The sequence below is a fragment of the Lacerta agilis genome, chromosome 4 (genome assembly GCF_009819535.1).
Source record: "Lacerta agilis isolate rLacAgi1 chromosome 4, rLacAgi1.pri, whole genome shotgun sequence".
Lineage (NCBI taxonomy): Eukaryota > Metazoa > Chordata > Lepidosauria > Squamata > Lacertidae > Lacerta > Lacerta agilis.
Window position 1 is genome coordinate 64,054,514 of NC_046315.1, and position 18,718 is coordinate 64,073,231.

The 18,718-nt window shown below is 39.5% G+C and overlaps 1 protein-coding gene across 1 annotated transcript; it reads right to left on the bottom strand.

Moving 5' to 3' along the window:
* Window positions 1-4,800: 4,800 nt before the first annotated feature.
* Window positions 4,801-17,631, bottom strand: ZRSR2 (zinc finger CCCH-type, RNA binding motif and serine/arginine rich 2). The gene is made up of 11 exons (XM_033147361.1): window positions 17,517-17,631; window positions 16,069-16,148; window positions 15,664-15,745; window positions 14,772-14,880; window positions 13,849-13,935; window positions 10,931-10,969; window positions 9,904-10,019; window positions 8,595-8,808; window positions 6,874-6,929; window positions 6,577-6,686; window positions 4,801-5,588 (listed from the first exon to the last, which is right to left on the bottom strand). Exons 1-11 carry the CDS (start codon window positions 17,570-17,572, stop codon window positions 5,140-5,142), a joined length of 1,398 nt encoding a protein of 465 aa, XP_033003252.1. The 5' UTR covers window positions 17,573-17,631; the 3' UTR covers window positions 4,801-5,139.
* Between the last annotated feature and the right edge of the window lie 1,087 nt (window positions 17,632-18,718).

Here is an 18,718-nt window from a genome sequence, read left to right on the forward strand (position 1 = left end):
CATGAACTTCTCAAAGTCAAACTCTATTTTACTCTCATTTTCCTGCATGTCCTATACTTCATAGTGCAGAACCCCAGTACAGAAACACCTGCTGTTGAAAGCAGTGTGACTTCCTGCACATTGTGTTTGTGTGTGTTATTGCACGCCTTTCCAATAATATGACTATCAAGTTCCCCTCCTGTGGGTCTATTTGCTGTGATTACTGTGTTCCAAAGCATCCAAATACTTTATTTTATAAGCTGTGCCAGGCATTTGAAAGATCATGGCTTCATGCCATAATCACAAAAGGAGAAGCTATGAAAATATCATGTTTGCATAAGATTACCCAGGAACCCTGTTCTGCATTTCACTCACAGAAAATCTGGAATGAGTTTCAAGACATTAGAGTGGCCCTCTGTGTGATGTTGAAGTGAGTAGAATTACTTGACATTTTAAAAAGTCAAAAGCAATTTTTTATGTGTATTCAAACCATGTTTAAGGTTACAATGTTGCCTTGTATGTGCTTGGTTGGAAGCTTTGTTGTGACTGTGACATAGGCTGTGTGGACACTGTCTTAGTATCACACCAGTTGAGTTGTAATAAATGTTCATTTTACTCCATTGCTACGTCTGTCTGTTCAGAAACTTGCGGAAATAATTTGTTTCCTTTTACGGTTAAGAATTTTAATCTTTTTCTTGACAGTTAAATATAGCACTGTAATGCAATATAGGTTTTTTTAACAGCAAGAATATCATGACAATATACAACGTTTTTTTTCTAAGTAAAAAGTACTTTGTGTTTTTTGGGAGTTTTTTTGTTTTTGTTTAACCAGATGTCCATGTTTAAAAACATAGAGATCCATTCAGTGGAAGTATTGGAACACAATTTATAGAAACAAAACTTTATTCTGTAGCACATCTTAGTTTATAAGGCGTTTTTCTTTTCTCTTTTGTGTTTTTTTCTTTGCTTACTTGCAATATATATCAGTCATAAGCAGTAGTTCATACACAGCTGTGGGGTTTTGATTTTACAATCCCACCCCTCACAGAAGCACCAAATACCTATTTATTTACCTTTAATAAAAGCCATTTCAGTTTTTAAACAAAGGTATCATTCCTCAGGTCGTATCATTCCTCAGGTCACCATGTATTCTTGCAGGCCTATAACAATGTTCTATATAAGGTGTTTTTTCCGTTTTTTTCATTATTTCAGAATTAGTATTGTGGTACTCTATTGCAGGGGTAGCCATTGTGGTGCCTTCCAGATATTTTAGGACTCCCATCAGCTTCAGCCAACATGGCCAGTGGACAGGGATGATGGGAGCTGTAGTCCAACAACATCCAAAGGGCATTATGTTGGCTACCCCTGCTCTGTTGTAATTCACAGGAGACATAAAATTTAGAGTCTTGTTTAAAAGCATCAACAATTGATCTCGGTTCCATTTAGCTTTATCTCAATTGCTGAAGAAAATCAGTGTCTAGATGATAACCTTTCCATTCAAAACAAATTTATTGACAGATTATTTTGGAAATAGACATTATCAACTGAAAGTTCATGGGTTGCAGTGTTAGGAACTGAGATGAAAGCTAGGAGCTCAATGGCACCTTATACCTAGGTTATGGGTGCAACAACAGAATGTCTAGGCATGCTTTTTTATAACAAGAATACAAAACTGAAAACCAATGAACTGCAACTAAGATGTTCATTTTTCACATGGTCTGGTCCTTTCCCTGCCTACCCCCCTAATATTCTCTTCTCTAGTCTTCAGAGAGTAGCTGGAAGTGTGGAGGCAGAAAGGTCCCCCTTTCCTTCCACTCTGCAGTTTTAATCTGAAATCTTAGGCACAGTACTGCGCCCACAGCTCAGAAACTGCTTGCGCTAATGAAATTCCCTGTCACAAATGTGCCTAGAACAATGGGAGTTTCGAACACTGGTGAGTAGGTAGCCTGCCAAAATAACTTTTTAGAAGTTTAGGGTTTTGTTTTGTTTTGAAAGAGCTGCAGGGCTTGAAGATGACTTCCGAATGTTTCAGTGGTATATATTTACCTCCAAGTCAAAGATGTGTGTGTTTTGTAAAAACAAAGTCTAGATTGTGAGACGAGAATAAATTATTCCACTGTGTAATTATTGTTCATGGAGAGAGGGAGGTAAGAGCCGAGCAGCTTGTTGAAGCCATATCCCTAACCACAATAAATGTCTACAGTTTCTCTGATTTGGAGTCTTCAGCAGATATAATCCATCCATTAAAGCATAAATTGTGTAGCCCTAAGACTACAGCCACACCAAGCTTGCACTCCCTCTGGCACTCCAAGGATGCTGAATGCAGTAGTGTGGTACCACATCTACAGCTCTGATTATAGCAGAAAATGTTTCTTACCTTATTTGTGATTATTATTTGTTTATTCTCCAAAATAAACTTGCATATAGCTCTTGAGGTTGGGGAACATATAAAAGCCCCCCCCCCCCCCCATTACTGTAGCTGATTGTACTCTTAGCAGATCCTGTCTTTTGGGGTGGAGGGTTGCAAATAGTGTGATTGGACTGTTAGCTCTCAAATGTCTTGTGACTGAATAATGGCCATTCTTTCCCTTCTCCAGCAACCAGCTCCAGTACCCAATCTGTTCTGTATGGTCTCTTGTACGTATTTACTTGTAAAGAAATAGAAGTGATTATTTGTACTTCTAGGCGATGTGCAAAAAAATAGTTCACAGAAAATGAGTCGGGAAAACAAGAACAATTAACATCATAAAGCCAACAGAGTCATAAAATGACTGAAGCAAAAAAGATGAGATCCAGAGTTCAGCAAGGATCTCAGTTGAATCCAGTTTGTAGTAGTTGTGAACTGCTCATCTGAGCCACCAAGAGACTCCCCCAAAGATCTGTGATCAGGCTAGAATATCAGGGTTAAGGATATTGCAAATTAACACAGGAGCCTTGACGTCATCCTGGACAGGCAGATGGCCAATCCATCTCCCAGACACTGGAACTACCTTGGGTTTAAGCTTGGCTTATTAACCATCCATTCCACAAATGCCTCTGGACAGCATTCCAGACTAGGCTCTGCCTTTCCTGACTCATGATATGAAGAAATCTAGAGCTGGATAACATATTGATGACATTTTGCCCCAAGCTGTGAATGACTGCTTCTAACATAGGTATTAAACAGCATTGGCAACACAATTGTGTCCTGCAGCACACCAAAGTACAAGGACCATGGGGCCAAGACACAATCCCTCAATGCTCTTTTCTAGCCACACTCTTCAGGTGGTGGGGAGACCATTCTCTTTATGAGACTTTCTTCTCATACTGTAAAATGGATTTTTCTTACTGCTGTTAAGAATTTTTTGGTACAAGTTTATTCTATACCTATTGAATTAAGTTTTTTGAGATCAACTCAGGGTAGTTTAATATACTATACCAAAATTGTACTTTTCATAGGTGTGGTGTGTCTACCCTAAATGAATAAAAAAATACCAATAATCCTCATTGGTGATGTAATATACAGAAAATATTATTCTCAGATGTGCCTCTCCTACACCCAGAAGCCTATTATACATTTAAAAAGTATGATAGCAACATCACCTTAAAGTGCTCTTCAAATCTATTGTAAACTATTTGTGGCAGTTCTTGGTTACCTGCTTTGTAGCATTATCCAGCTCTGTTACACATGGAAATGGAGCAAGATTTCAGTTCCTGGCCCTGTCTATACACCTTTCATGTAGTTTGGGTAACTGCTGTATGTGAACTCTGCATACATTTATGTCTTCAACTTGCACAAATAACTTACCTTACAGCAGCTCCCCACTGCCAAATATGATGTGATGGAAGGAGCAGAACCAAGAAGCACATCCCTGCTTTCTGCCCTTTTGGAATTGTAATCACATAAGACAGCTGAATAGGGCTTATATAAATCCCTTTGGCAGTCAGTTCCAGGCACCAGAAAACCATGAATAATGCTTCTAGGTAAACAGCTTTCAATAACTTTCAAATAAGCTCCCCTCAACCTATATTTTTTACCCCTGGCTGGACTTCTGGAAACCCGCATTCCAAAAAAAGATTGTCTGCTCGCAGCTGATGTTTGCTAAAGTTAGTGCATTACAATACCACTTCCACGAAAACACCTGAGAGCTATGCTTTTGCACAGTGTTTTAATCTGAATGATGCATGACTCGGGATCTGAAGTTTAGAAGAGAGTCCCAGGGAATCCTGCAAACTACAATAATAATTACAGGAATCCATATGGCTAAGAATAGATGTCTGAAGCGGGGATAAAGTTGGGCAACCCATTTCCCAATTCTGATAAAGACCTACTTTCTTAATAAAGAATTGCAGTAACTCATCATATATAAGAGGATGCACATTAGTGCTTTAGATCTGTATTACATCTTCAGAGGCCAGTAATACTAACCTTTTCCTATACTTACAAGCAAGAAAAAAATACAGTATAAAACACAGCCTCTTGACTTCACACACAGCAGCTAATTTGTTCCTAGCAATACCCCCTGAAATAAGAGCTGTATTTTACACTTTGGAGTTGGTTGTGCTGATACAGAAAGATGTGATTATGTATACATGTGTTTTATCATGTGCTCTGGTGCCTTCCACTTGTACTCGGACCAAAACGCATTAGCCAAGTTGCTTGTTTTGAACTACTCCCTAAATTGGTGTACCAAAACATTTCACATGCAAACAAAGGACGATAGCTGCAGAGTAAGAACCATGCCTTGTTGGTTTTGCCCCTACCTTAGCCCCAACAGTTCTAATTAATTTACAAAAAGGGCTTTTTGAATCCTATCCACCAAAAAGTTATTTTGGCATTTTAAGAAACAAAATCACGCACTGAATTTATTTACAAATCTCTAAACAAAAAGATAGGTAGAACCTTGGCACAATTGCTTAACTATGGTACACTGTTTACATTAGAATGAGTGGGGGATTTATAAAGAACACCAGACTTCCATGACAGAATAGCAAATTGGGTAAACAAGTTTTGAAGATTGTGAGATGTATTCTCACCCTTAAATAATCATTGCAAAAAATAAAGATAGCCCACATCAGCTTTATTTCTAGGGCACAGGCAGGTCTCTAGTATGCAACAGTTCTGGTAAACACCAAATTTTTATATCCACAAGTATCTTGAAAAGTAGTTCAGCAACAAATTCAACTATTTCTGCCTCTGCTGCTGGATCGTTTTCTACCTCTACTTCTCGACCGAGAGGAACTTCTGCTACGGCTACGTGTTGGGCTCCTATTGCGACTCCGGCCTCTTTTCTTCTTACTGCGTGACCGTCGCCTTCCACGACTTCGTGATCTCTTAGGAAATTGTCTTTTCTTATGTTTGTGATAACTCTTTTCCCTTTCAGAGTTTCCATTTCTTTTGCTGTAAGCGTGATCTGGACTTAGACTACTTCTTCTTCTTGACCTGCTATAATAGTTTTCATGGTATCCTGCTCTATTTCTCCTTTCTGAATATTTACTTGCCTCTTTGGTCCATTCCGAGGTATTGTAAATATCTCTGTTGGCCTCCCAGAACTCATTGTTTGGATTTCTGAACACATGAAGAAAGTTGCAATGCTTTCCTCTTGGACACTTTTGCCTTTCAAACAAACCTGAAAACCAATTTTGAAGCTGATTATCAAAGTCTGAAGACAACCGTAATTATAACATTTGAAAGCTAAACAGACTCAGTGGACACGTCTGTGTTTATTTTTATCTGCATGATATTTCTTATCACAGATGTATGGGTGAAAAGGGTGGATCATGTCTCATTTTAATAACACTAGGAAATCAATGTTGCATTTGAAGACACAGTTGGATTCTGTCCCCGTTGCAGATTTTAAGGTGGTGCAGGAGAGGAAGAGCAAATCCCATTTGTGCAAGCAGAAGTCTGTTGCCTAGGCTGGAAGTCACAGCTAGATATTGTCCCTTATCTTGATATCACATGGACAAAAAGCAAGTGCTTTGTGTAAAGGCAACTTGCCTAACAGAAAGGCAAGTTTGAATCAGAGTAATATATGATCTTGTTCACTTTTAGGTGTATTTTAGCAATTGCAATATCTGTTTCTGTCTAACCACATGGCAGGCAAGCGGAAGGCCCATCACCTTGTATCACACAGCTCAGTGTGGTCCAGGCATCCCTACCAGAGGTATCACTGAACCATATTCAGGGCATGGAAGCCAGTAGCTATAGCAAATGCACTGACTCAGAAACAGCTGCTATTGCTGGGCCCTGGCATCATCTCTCATAGGTGCTATCTTGTGTCTTGTGTGGTGTATATATATGCACAAATCCCTGTTTCACAATTGTCTTTTTGAATACAGGAAATGCTTGATCCTGTGATGACAAGGTGTAGCATGGTGGGTTCAAATACACGAATCTCCTGATGTACTTTAAGCACTCAAAGGTGTGGAAACTTATTTATTACTTAATGCAGAATGGGGTCTTTCAAATAAGATACTATCCAGTGTGTCGATAGGGCCAACACCCTATCAGTTGCATTCACTTTAAAATTATAATTTATGTATAATTCAATAACATGAAAGACATTTAGGCTGAAAGATACCAGCTATTGGAGCTGGAGGTTTTCACTGACTTACCGCAAATAGCTGTTTTCCACCTTGTTACTGGAGAAAATTCACATTGAAGCTGCCGACCTGCATACCATCGACCATTGAATAAAGCAAAAGCCTGCTGACATTCTTGTTCTCTTTAAAAATAAAAAAGTATTATTAGAACCTCATAAAAAGCAATACAATTCACTCAAGTGATACTGCATCAACGTGGAGAATTAGCCATCTTTACTGGGAAAGAGCTTTACCAATATACCCACCCATACCACATAAACCTTATGATTTCTCATTCAGTTTACCAACTGCTAAACTTTAAATACTTACGTTTGGTACTGAACATAAACATTTCCTCGAAGATGAGGTTCAAAGTTGCAGCTGACCTATATCAAAAGCAGGTTAAAACTTAATTCAGGCAGGATCTGGAGCATAAATTTAAGGTAGCATTTCTAATTTAACTTTGGAAGCACAGTTTCTTTGTATCCTTACACAGCTGCTTTAGTTGAATGGTTTACAAGATACCTTATTTAATTATAGCACACAAAATGCATTTTCTTTCATGGTTTAGTGGCCTTTTATTTCATGTATTAATAATAATCACAGGACAGACAGATTATCACCCATGCTACGACAGATATGGCAAGAAGCTGATGATCTTTTATCTCCACTGGAGTGGGTAAACAAAACACCCAAACTCCTGATTATTCCAAGTTGCAAAACAAAACAATACAGATAAACATAATAATTCTTAACAGATTTGTAATCTAACTGTACCACTGAGGGCTAGGGAGGTGGGAGAGCAGAGAATATGGCGTGTTTTGTTATTTTTGTTATGTCTTACTTGTTTTAGTTTCATTTTAAAAACCTCACACAAGTGCAATCTCTATTATTCTACCCCAAGTTGTGCAAGCTGACTGGGTAACAAATGCACCGGGGGGGGGGGCTATATTCAGTTGGGAATGTAGGTAATATTTTCAAGTTATAGGTATGTCAAATTCAAATGCTTGTCTTGTCACCATCAATAACTGATACCTAGCCCTTCTGTCTAACCAGGATTCAGCTAAATTTTTGACATAAATAACTGGCACACAGTGTGGCTAACCCACACTGCATTAAGCCCATCTTCCTGAAGAACAATGTGCTGTGTAAGTGAAATCCATGAACTACGATTGCTATAAATATTTAACACTGTCTGTGATTCATCAACTGCACATTCCAAAACAGCTCTCACATAATGCAAAGTAAGAAGTGTTACTGTTGGAGTCTTGAAAGTACGACTATTCCAAACTAGCACCCTATATGAACATTCCTATAAAGTCTTGCTCTACATCCCCACCTTCACCATCCTTCCTATTAAACTAAATCCCTCTGGATGACAACAAGAGCTTTTTTCCTTGATTTAATTTAATACAATCATGGGGAAAAGAAAAGTACACCCTCTTTGAATTCTGTGGTTTTACATATGGGGATATAACAACAACCACCTGTTCCTTAGCAGGTCTTAAGATTTGGAAAATGCAAGCTCAGATGAATAACAACACGTGACATATTACACCATGTCATGATTCATTTAACAACAATGAAGCCAAAATGGAAAAGCCATATGTGAAAAACTAAGGAATTAAGAGGCTAAGTAGCAGGGAAATTGTTCTGACTCCACCCCCACTGAACACACAAACACAGTGTTTCATAGTAGAGATCCTGATCTAACTGCTTCCTCCCCAATTTTTTACTCTCCACATCTGCATACGAACGCAAATTAGGAATGCCTAGGATGATATCCAAACGTGGCAGCCCATTCACACAACAGTCATTCCACTAGCATAAGCCTTGTTCTGGTGTAGCACAAGAGTTACAGTGAGTGTCTTGTGCTTGCAGGAGCTGTTGTGCGACCCCAAGTACAACCACTATGACACTTGGTGATACCTCAAGCTTGCGGGCTACCACTTGCCCAACGTCAGCTCTCAAATTTCTTGCACTAACATTACATTGGGGATCTCAGCCTGCAATTACTTAAGGGAATAGCAAAACAGTATTTTGTGTTTTACCTTGAACTGAATAACCTTTCCCACATTCCTGAATTCAGGAAGTACATCTTCATAGAAATCTAGGAATTGTTGGTGCATTTCTTCCTCACTGTACTCCAGGCTTGCATCTGTGTCATAGTCATCTCTTTTACACTGCTCCATCCCAAAAGTAAAAAACATACCCCTAATAAGGAGTGTCTGACTAGAGGTTGGATGGTTATGCCTCCGCGAACATCTTAAAGAAGGAAAGAAAGAAAGCACTTATTCCAGCTGCTGAAGCTGCAACCATCTATTATGCACTTTAGCATAAATACTTAGTCCCTCATATGCATAGGCAATTCGATAAAAAGTTCTCAAGGCACCTTGTAAGGTTTGAATTCAAAAACTTAGGTTAGTATAGCCTGAGCATGGGGAGTCTTCAGCCCATGGCCAAATTAAGATCTGTTATGTACTATACAAACAGTAATATAAAAAGTGCATAAAAATTGAAATAATGCATTGTATTCTTGCCCAATTCTATTTCATAACATCCAACTTGTAGGCTCTTGACCCAAGCAATATGTCTGAAAAAGTTAGGGACACAAAGAATTCAGTACAAAGCTGGATAAGCTGTAGACAAATTCACTGGTGCTAGCTTGCAGTTTTCTGTTTTGATGTCTCAGTTGTGACTTGTGAAAGTAACATTCCCCCCAGGTCTAGTTAGCTAGCATGGGGACCAGGTGTCTGGTCCTGCAGTGAGCATTTGGGCTTTCTGGAGTCACCTTTTCTGCCAGAGGCATACTTTGGTCTGAATTACCTAAGTGGATAGATCTCCCTTTTGCCAAAAACTACTAATCTGGCCCTGAATGCAGATTCTCAATTTCAGAATCTAGGTTGCATTTGCAGTGAAGCTAAAAACAAAAGCATCAACATAGATTTTAGTTCCTCAACAGCTATAATTAACTTCAGACTTTGAAGAGGTTCAATTCTGTCCCATCCATCATTTATTATTTTAGCTATGCCATTCTTACTTTCCTAATTTTTATGGTCTTAATATGCAGTGGGGGGAAATTAAAAACTAGAACTTTAATGCAAGCAGCAGTAGCAGTTATTTAGATCTTTCATTTAAAATGGAACAGTTCAAGAAACAGCAACTTAGATCCTACATTTTTCCATGAATGGAAGGTGTTTCCATTCACAGGCTTTTGAACATGAAAAGCAGAAATCTCTTTCCTATCACAGTGTGAAAGTGGGAGCTAAACTGAAGTATTGATAGATCTGTAGATTCCCTGCTGCCAGCAAAATAAAACGCAATCCATATTTTTAAAAGGTCCATATAGAACTGAATTACCTGTCTCCAAATTTGCAAGCTCCAGTTTTAATATAGAACGGGCAATTGGCACAATCTTTCTCACGTCCCATATTCTCTGGGGGCTCTGGATTATGCCAGGTGGTTCCATTTTCTACCTGGATTTTTTATATATATAGAAAACAAGAACATTATGTATGTTAAAACTGAATACTGGTCATGAATAAATTCAATTTATCTATGAAAATAGGAGTGATTATAATTGCAAGATGGTGGGGAGAAACAATTTTAGCACTGAAATGTAATGTCACCGAATAGTTTAGGGAAATACTAAAGTCTACTTTAAATATTGAAATCTAGACCAAAGAAAAGACTGGAGAGGTTTAAACCGTAAAAACATACACTTTGACTTAGAAGTGTGAAACTTTGCATAACTGTACACTGAATATACTGAACAATTTTTGTTATGCATCCCAGTTCTTCAACAGGCCTTGTACATCCCACTAAATTCAACAGGACTTGTTCGCAGGAAATCAAGCATAGAATTGTAGCCCAACTGCAAGTGCTCTTGAGTGTATGCAGAGGGCTAAAATACTTCTGGGCACTGCACCTTTTCTGTACCATTAGAACCTGTAGAATCCCTCTCCTCTGACCTTCAGAGAGGCTTTAAAGCACAGGAATCTAATTCAGTCACATCAGCAAATTCATGAGCATCTTCATGGGTCCATCAGCTTTTAAAAATTATATATCAGGAGTGCATTGAATCTCTGAATGACTGCTACCGAACAGCTCCATGTTGATTTTGAACACATATTCTTAAGAAAATAAGAAGCATCTTTTTGGACCAGGATGAGGTCCACACAGTCTAGTTCTTCTTGGCAAAATTCATAGCAAGCTGTAGGGCAAGCCTATCAGGAATGGTTTGATCTGTTAAAGAGAGGTGTATGGCACAATCCAAGCTAATTACATAACCCATATGAAAGAACAAGCTGCCATTGTTCTCCAGAAAGAAGAGCAGCTGAGAATTCTAGTTGTTTCAGTGATCCATTTTCAAAAGCTCTAAACATACCTGACTTTCAGCCTGGTCCAACATCTTCTGCACAGCTTCCTATAAATGGTGCAAACATAGGACTAGTGAAAACCCTGAATGGAGACATCATCTGGTTTCTTCAGTCAAGACCATAATATTCACATTTTATATTATGTTCTCTTATTTTTGTCAAATAAAACTGGAAAAAGCTTCCATGTTATAAAGAATGCCCAAAGAAAAATGTAGAAAACATTCTAGTTACATTTAAATAATTCCCCCAATTATTTGACACAATTCCCAAATTTTGACACAAAGTGCTTAAAGAGAAAACAGAACTGAAGGTTAAAATATATTACCATATTGTTACAATTTTCAAGTATCTGCAAGTCAAATAAAGACAGCAGCCCAGTCCTGCAAGTGATTTATCACAGACATACATCTTTTGAAGACTTTTCTCAACTTCAATTTGAGCTGAGTGGCCCAGATTCACCATCCAATTCTTATCACATGGAATTTTCTCCTGAAGGATTTCATGCCAAAGACTCTGCTGTGAAGATTGTGCCTAGAAACTGGTTTTGAAACAGTTTACTCAGTGATGTCCAGAAGGTCAAACATACCCAGGTCCACCTGCTGCCACCAACGCAGTGGTGTCTTTGAGAGGGACAGAGTCCCTATGATATCTGTGTAAACAGAGTTCAGTGCCCCAGTATGTATTCAAGCTGGGTACCAGCGTACTGAAACCAGTTCAGCCTGCAAAAAGGAAGCTTCCAGTAGAGTAAGGAGAATTATTAACCAGCTTTGGGTTTTCTATTGGACTACCAGAAAGGAGTGCCTTAGGAACCCAGTCACCCAAGTTTAGCAATCATACCTTTCCCCTGACATACATGCAACTTGTTTTGGCTTAATTTTCAGTTTGCACTGAGTTACAGTGTACATCTTCCCCCTTGGTTTCTCAGTGTCTAGATGCTGTAATGGGCTGGATAAGGGCCAATGAACTGAAGCTGAATTCTGACAAGAAGGAGGTACAATAGACTGGTGGTTTCTGTGTTCACAAAGCTGGTAGGTGGCCTGTTCTGGATGGAGTTGCATTTCCTCTGAAAGGTCAGGATCACAGACAGGGTATACTCCTGGATTCTACCTTGTCTGGAAGGTCATTTCAGTGGCACAAAGTGCCTATATTCCTCAACAGGGGTAATCTGGTTATTGTGATTCAAGATCCAGTGGCCTCCCATTTAGACTACTGCAACACACTCAACTTTGTGCAGCCCTGAAAGGTGGTTCAGAAGATATAGCTAGTGCAAAATGCAGCCACCAGAGTCTTGTTGGGTATGCTGCCTAGGGACCATATAATATCAATTGAAGATCTGCATTGCCTGCTAATTAACTGCCAGGCCCAATTCAAGGTTCCAGTCTTGCTGTAGAAAGCCCTAAACAGCTTGGCAACCAGTTATCTAAGGCAGCACCTTTCCCCATATCAAAGAAAGTTTGGGGGCTGATGAATCAGTAAATGAACTTGTATATATCTGTAACATGTTTGTCATTTATGTAGTGACATTAATGACAGGGGTCTTAGGACAAAGAGTGGGATATAAATTTTGAAAATCAAATAAAATTATTACTTCCATCAAAGCTAAAAGTGGCAATTTCCCTCAACATCATATTTTTGCTGTAGTAGTAAGGAATGGAGTTTCCCACAATTTCATCTACTTTCAAAAGATACTAGGAGGAGTACTCAGTCAAGATTGCTATCTATACATTACACAAACTGCTGGTCAACTAAAACAGTTTCATAATCTCATTTGATATTGTTCTGGACCACTTAAAACCCAACATAATAAGAGGCAAATCATGGGCCTAGATAGCTCCATTGGTTAGAGCATGGTGCTGATAATGCCAAGGTTGCAGGTTTGATCCCTATGTGGGGCAGCTGCATATTCTTGCATTGCAGAGGGTTGGACTAGATGATCCTCAGGGTGCCTTCAAACTCTACAATTCCATGATTAAGATCACTATTCTCTATATGCTGAGCAAGGCATTCAACAAATTAACCTACAAGAAGCTGAAAACATTATATTATGTTCCTTCCCACACCCAGCAAGCTATAGAAAAAGATACATCTTGATGAATGAGTCAGGTAAAGATGAGCTGTAACATCTTTGAGTGGAAAAAATGGTTAAGGAATCGCAGCAGTAAAATTACTTGTGAAGTTAAGTTCTAAAAAGAAGTTAGTATACGTATACTTGCTGAAGTTTCTTAGAGAGATTACACTACAATTAAACATAAGAATTCATAGCTTGTGCCCAGAACCTCCCAACAATAATTCTGTGTGTGAGGACTGGCCCAATAGTCATAAGAAACGCTTCCCTCTGCCAGTTGCAGAACTGTAGAGAAGGATAGCCTGGCGGCAGCTACCAACAAATTTATAAATAGCTGCTGAGAGTTTGTGTCCTTTCTTCCTCATGAAGCGTAATCACAATTGCCAGCTGCAGTGAAGCAGGCTGCCAAAGGGCACAAAATATTTGGGAGCATTCATGGAACATTACAGGGGAGATTCTATTTTGTCATTCTGCTTCCTGTGCCTTTTAAAAACAATGAAAAATAACAAGCATTTCCCCGGAACCTTAGGAATAAGGCACGATACTGCAGCAATAATATTAGCAACTTATATACTGCCCTGAATAACGAAGGGTGCACCTACATTTACAGCGCTTTCTTATACATGTCTACTCGGAAGTAAATCCTTTTGAATTCAATGGGGTTTACTCCCAGTAAACAGGTACAGTATTGCAGCCTCACTTATTTATAGCATGTTCAATTTACAACGTTATGGAAAAGCACAGAAAGAAAAACTTTTCAACCCTTGTGTCCCAACACTATGTCATTTTGTACTTTTTTATGTCCTATTATTACTGTAAGAGGATATGCACTGTGTTTTATCCTCCTAGAGCAGGAATCACCTCTCTCTCTCTCTTCACTTGTTTTTTCCGGTCCTCCTCCTCTTGTTCTTTCCTTTGCTGTTCCTCCCATTCTTCTTTTATTCTTTGCTTTAAAAAAACAAACACAGACTGGCATTAGGCTAAATATATCAATGAAGGCTGAACAGATAAAATAATTTTAGTTGCTATTTGGTTTAACCAATAAGTGAACTAAATGTAAACTAATTTGCCATTTACTTCTTTTGAGATACAGTACTAAAGAAAGCAACATAGGTCATTAGATGTGTGTAAAATTAGATGTTGGGAAATATGAAGGGCACAAGGAGAAGGGGACGACAGAGGATGAGATGGTTGGACAGTGTTCTCAAAGTGACTGGCATGAGTTTGGCCAAACTGCGGGAGGCAGTGGAGGATAGGGGTGCCTGGCGTGCTCTGGTCCATGGGGTCACGAAGAGTCGGACACGACTGAAGAACAACAACAAACTTCCTTTCCCTTCATTGCAGATTACAGTTAACAGAGAACTGAACTAGCCTTAAAAGTCCAACTTTGCCCTCATCATTTAAAATCAGCCTCCCAACAATCAATGAAAACTTTTCCAGAAATAAGCCAACCTTAACCACTATACTTCAGTGCTGTGTTTTCCAAAATTAGTCAAAGGTAAAATGAAGGTGTGAAATCTAACACTATCCATCTGCCAGTGGAAAAGTCACCTCTGACAGAATTGGTTCTCACTTCCCCCCTGCAGTTCCTCCAGCAATCCTGCTCCAGCAGGTTGCAGGGTTTTCCAGAGCAGAGACAGGTGAAGGTGGTGGGTGGCTGGAGAGAGAAGTCCTCTCACACAACCATTGCTTTTTGGTGTGTGTTTTTTAAAATAAAGACCTCAGTAATTATTTTTATGTTTAGAATGTCTGTTCCAGAAGGGTAGTCAAAGCATATACTGCACCTCTTCCTCTTCTTGACGTTTTCTTGCTGCCTCTTCTTTTGCTTTCCTGATCTTAAAAGCTGCTTGTGCCCTTTCTTCTCGCAGCAGCCACTCCTCATGAAGCCTCTGCCTGCAAATAGAATCCGATGAATGCTGGGTTATCACTGAATATCATCAAACTTACTATTTTGCCTTCCTATTCAAATTAGTAATATTCAAATTAAGTACTGTTTAAAATAGCAAAAGCACAGCAGTAAAGTAGCAGCAGTATGGCTAAACCCTATATGCTAATTACTAATAAGAGTGTGGGCACCCAGGAGGAAACATGGCCTGGTGTCTAAAAGGTAATGATAGTGTCAGGCTAAGCAACCTGGGCATAGAATTCCAGAGATCTCTCTTGTATAGTTGCTCACCAAATCTTCAAAGATCGACATCTAAAAAAAGGCCTCAGAAGAGCTAGGGGGCACAGGCTCCAATTCACACAGTGCTAACTTATACATGTTTACTTGGCATTTAAAGCACTACGTTCAATGGAGATTACCCCTAGATAGCTATGCATAGGGTTGCAGCCTCAAGACTATTTAGCAGAGTAATTCCTCAAACTTTTGGACTATGGCTTAAAACAGGCAATTAAATTTTACACTTCACTTGCACAACAGCAGTGGGATGGAAGGGGAGGATGGAATTGGCAAAAGTCACCCCACCTCTGCCAACAAGAAAGTGGAAGTAAAGTCTGGATCCAACCCACTACCTTTGCATTTGGCCTGTTGAGCTAGCTAAGCAATGTTAATACTGTATATCATAGGGGAATCCTCTTGTTCCATCACATTTCATTGAGTATCAGCCACTGGAACTTTATTCTAAGTAAATATGCATAGAGTAGAGGTGCCAATTATATATAATTTTAATTTACCTTTCCTCTTCGAGTTGTTTTTCTTCATCATCTAGGTTGTCATCTTCTAGCTTTTCAGAAACCTGTTCATCTTTCTCTTTTTCTGAAGAGAAAAAAGTGTATCTCTTTTAAAATATATAATATAGATAGCCTTACCCTTGCCATGAGGAAACCACTGCATTCTACACAAACTAAGGTCCAAGACAGTCATTAGTGCATGCATAGAGCGTATGTTCTCAAGATTGCCATAGTCATGAATTATACTTCCCAACCTATGATCAGATGAAGAGGCTGCAGCCTTGTCGACAGAATCTAAAACAACATTTTTAAATACTTCTGAATACCAAATGACAACCATCTTCTGAGAGCTGAAATTTAGCTCATATTTCACAAGTAATCTGTGCCATTCATCAACTTAACTTTTACCTGAATCTCTCAATCTTGCTAGTGCTTGTCTCTTTTTCTTCCGTTTCTCTTTCTTCAAAAGTGCTCTGTACTTTTTGTGGCTGAAAAATGGAAAAAAGATTCTTCTTTGTTTTTGTAGTAATTGGCAAGCTAACAGTCAACTAGGATTTCTCAAATGTTGAACATACAAACATTTATAACAATGTTTTCTTATTGGATTAAAACAACAAACAAATATCATTTTTTCTGATAGTATTGTCATGGAATTCTACTCAATATGACCCAGAGCAGCACTCCGATGTATAGTTAGCAGAGTAAAAACTTAAACACGTTGCAGGATTCCCCAAAAATAGAGCAGAGTTAATTTCATTCGGCAGAGCAAACTGATATCACAACAAACCCAGTGGGATTTAGGTGAAGACATATGTGAGATTGCCCTGTAAACTGGTTCTTTTATGGCAAAATCCTATGCATATTTATTCAAAGTTCAAAGGCTGCTGGGATTGTAGCCATTAATGTTAAAGTTGAATCGCAACCACTTAAATTTACCTGTTTTAATATTTTGCTACAAAACATTTCTTGGAAAAAAGAAAGAAAGAAAGAATGCAAGCTTATTATTCCAACCAAGAAATAGAGGAAAATACTAAACAAATAATAAACTGAAAGAAAAACTGAGCACAGATTGTAAGTTCTATACAATTTCTAGTTCAAAATGTATACAAATCATCAAGTCTAAGAAAAGTTTCAACAGCAGTTCCCCAACCAACTATAGAAGTACAATGTTTTTGTTTTAAAATGTACCAAACTTCCCAGTGCCAATCCTTAAGAAGACATTACTCCTTTAACACTTCTTTACTATTGAGTTTGCAACAGTTGGCATAGTGTCTTTTTAATTGCATACCAAAGGCTTAACGGCATCCACATAAAAGGGGCAATTATTTTTCTCACTTTCTTGTATCGGATCGGTGACCCTTTCTCTATAAAGGCTTAACGATTTTGCATTTTCACTAAGCATTAAGGGTTTTGTATTCGCTTCAAGCCACAGCGATGCTTCAAAGCTCACCACTTACCTATACGTTCCTCGCGGCCCCCCTCACTTCCTTCGCATCACAACAAATGACACCTGCCTGCTTTCCCCCAGGTACACTTTAATCCCACCCCATTCGGGGCAAAGCAGCACCCGAGGCACGCGCAGCCTGTCAGGCTTCCCTGCTGCCCCTGCAGAAACCTTCCCGCCCTTATGAAGCCTAGCTCAACCTCCCACTACCAGAGGCAGGAGCAGCCCCTAAAGCAACGCTGCTTACGCTTGGGTCGGGGAGGGGGTTTGTGTGGCGAGCTGCCTCATCACCGAAAGCGCCACGTGTGGGAACCGAAAGCTGAGGTGAGCGAGCGAGCGCCACCTCCGGTTCCCCCTCCGTGCGGGAAGATCCCCATAAAGGGGACCAGACCTTCCGCAGAGCCCTCCTTACCTCACTTTCGCCGGTCCTTCTTCCGCCACCAACGGCGGAGACACGGGCGCCGCCATGTTCCACAGTTTCTAAGGCAGTCACGTGACGGGGGACCACCGGACGTGACGTCCTCTGATTTCCGGGTTCGCTGCCGGAGCTAAGTGGTCTGAAGCTAAGAAACGTAGAAAGCGTCGGATTCTACGGCGCTTCATTTATTGTTGCTTCCTGCTGCTCTGGCGTTGGAACGGGCTTCCCGTACTCACTTCCAGTGCACAATGCAAAAGCGGGGTTTAAATTAAGAGAGGCAAGGCATAGGGAAAACAAAATATAAAATCAAAAAATCCTTCCAGGGTGGGTGGGAGAACCAAGCATATTGCCTTCAGCTCATAGCAGGAAGGGTAAAATTAAAATGGGAGCAAATAAAGAATAAATAACTAACCCCCAACGTGCAAAAGAGATGTAATCCCAAAGAACTGTGTTACAGGGTTGTTCTAAACCACTTCCAACTGGCAATATTAATTTATGGTATTTATGAATCCAAAGGAGCTCAGGGTCATATGCCAGAAGCAGTAAGGCAAAATACATTGAAAATGAATAAAAAACATACACAAGCTAAAAATGAAATAATAATTCTAACCCCATTTGTCTATTCAATTCAACATGACTTCAGAGTAGACTTTGTTAGGGTTGCTAATCATCAATCATCAAAACACTAACTTCTACTAAGGATTAAACATCTCATTATCAAAATAAATGTCTAGCTTTTTTTAATAAAAAAATCAGCTGATGTAAATCTAGGGTAAGTTCCAAAGCTGTGTTTCCACCACAGAGAAGGCCTTTCTGCACCCTCTCACCATGAATGCTGGCAGGGATCAGAAGCAGAGTCCTCTGTCTCTGCGTCACCACTCTGCCTCTCATCACCCCAAATTTTAAGGAGGAGGCAATCCTGCAGATATTTGGACCTTGAATCTTTTAGGGCTCTACAAACAGTTTCCAGCACCTCGAAATCCAGTACTACAGAGGCAGCCAATGCAGAACTTTTAGGGTCAGAGATACCAGATCATATATCACTGCCCTACTTAATAACTTGGCAAACACATTCTGCACTAGTTGTAGCTTCCAGTTTGTTTTCGAGTGCAGCCCCACGTAGGCAGACTGTAATAGTCTGAATGAGACCATCAGAACCCAGGTAACTGATAGCAGGTTGTCTTGTTCTTTGAAGG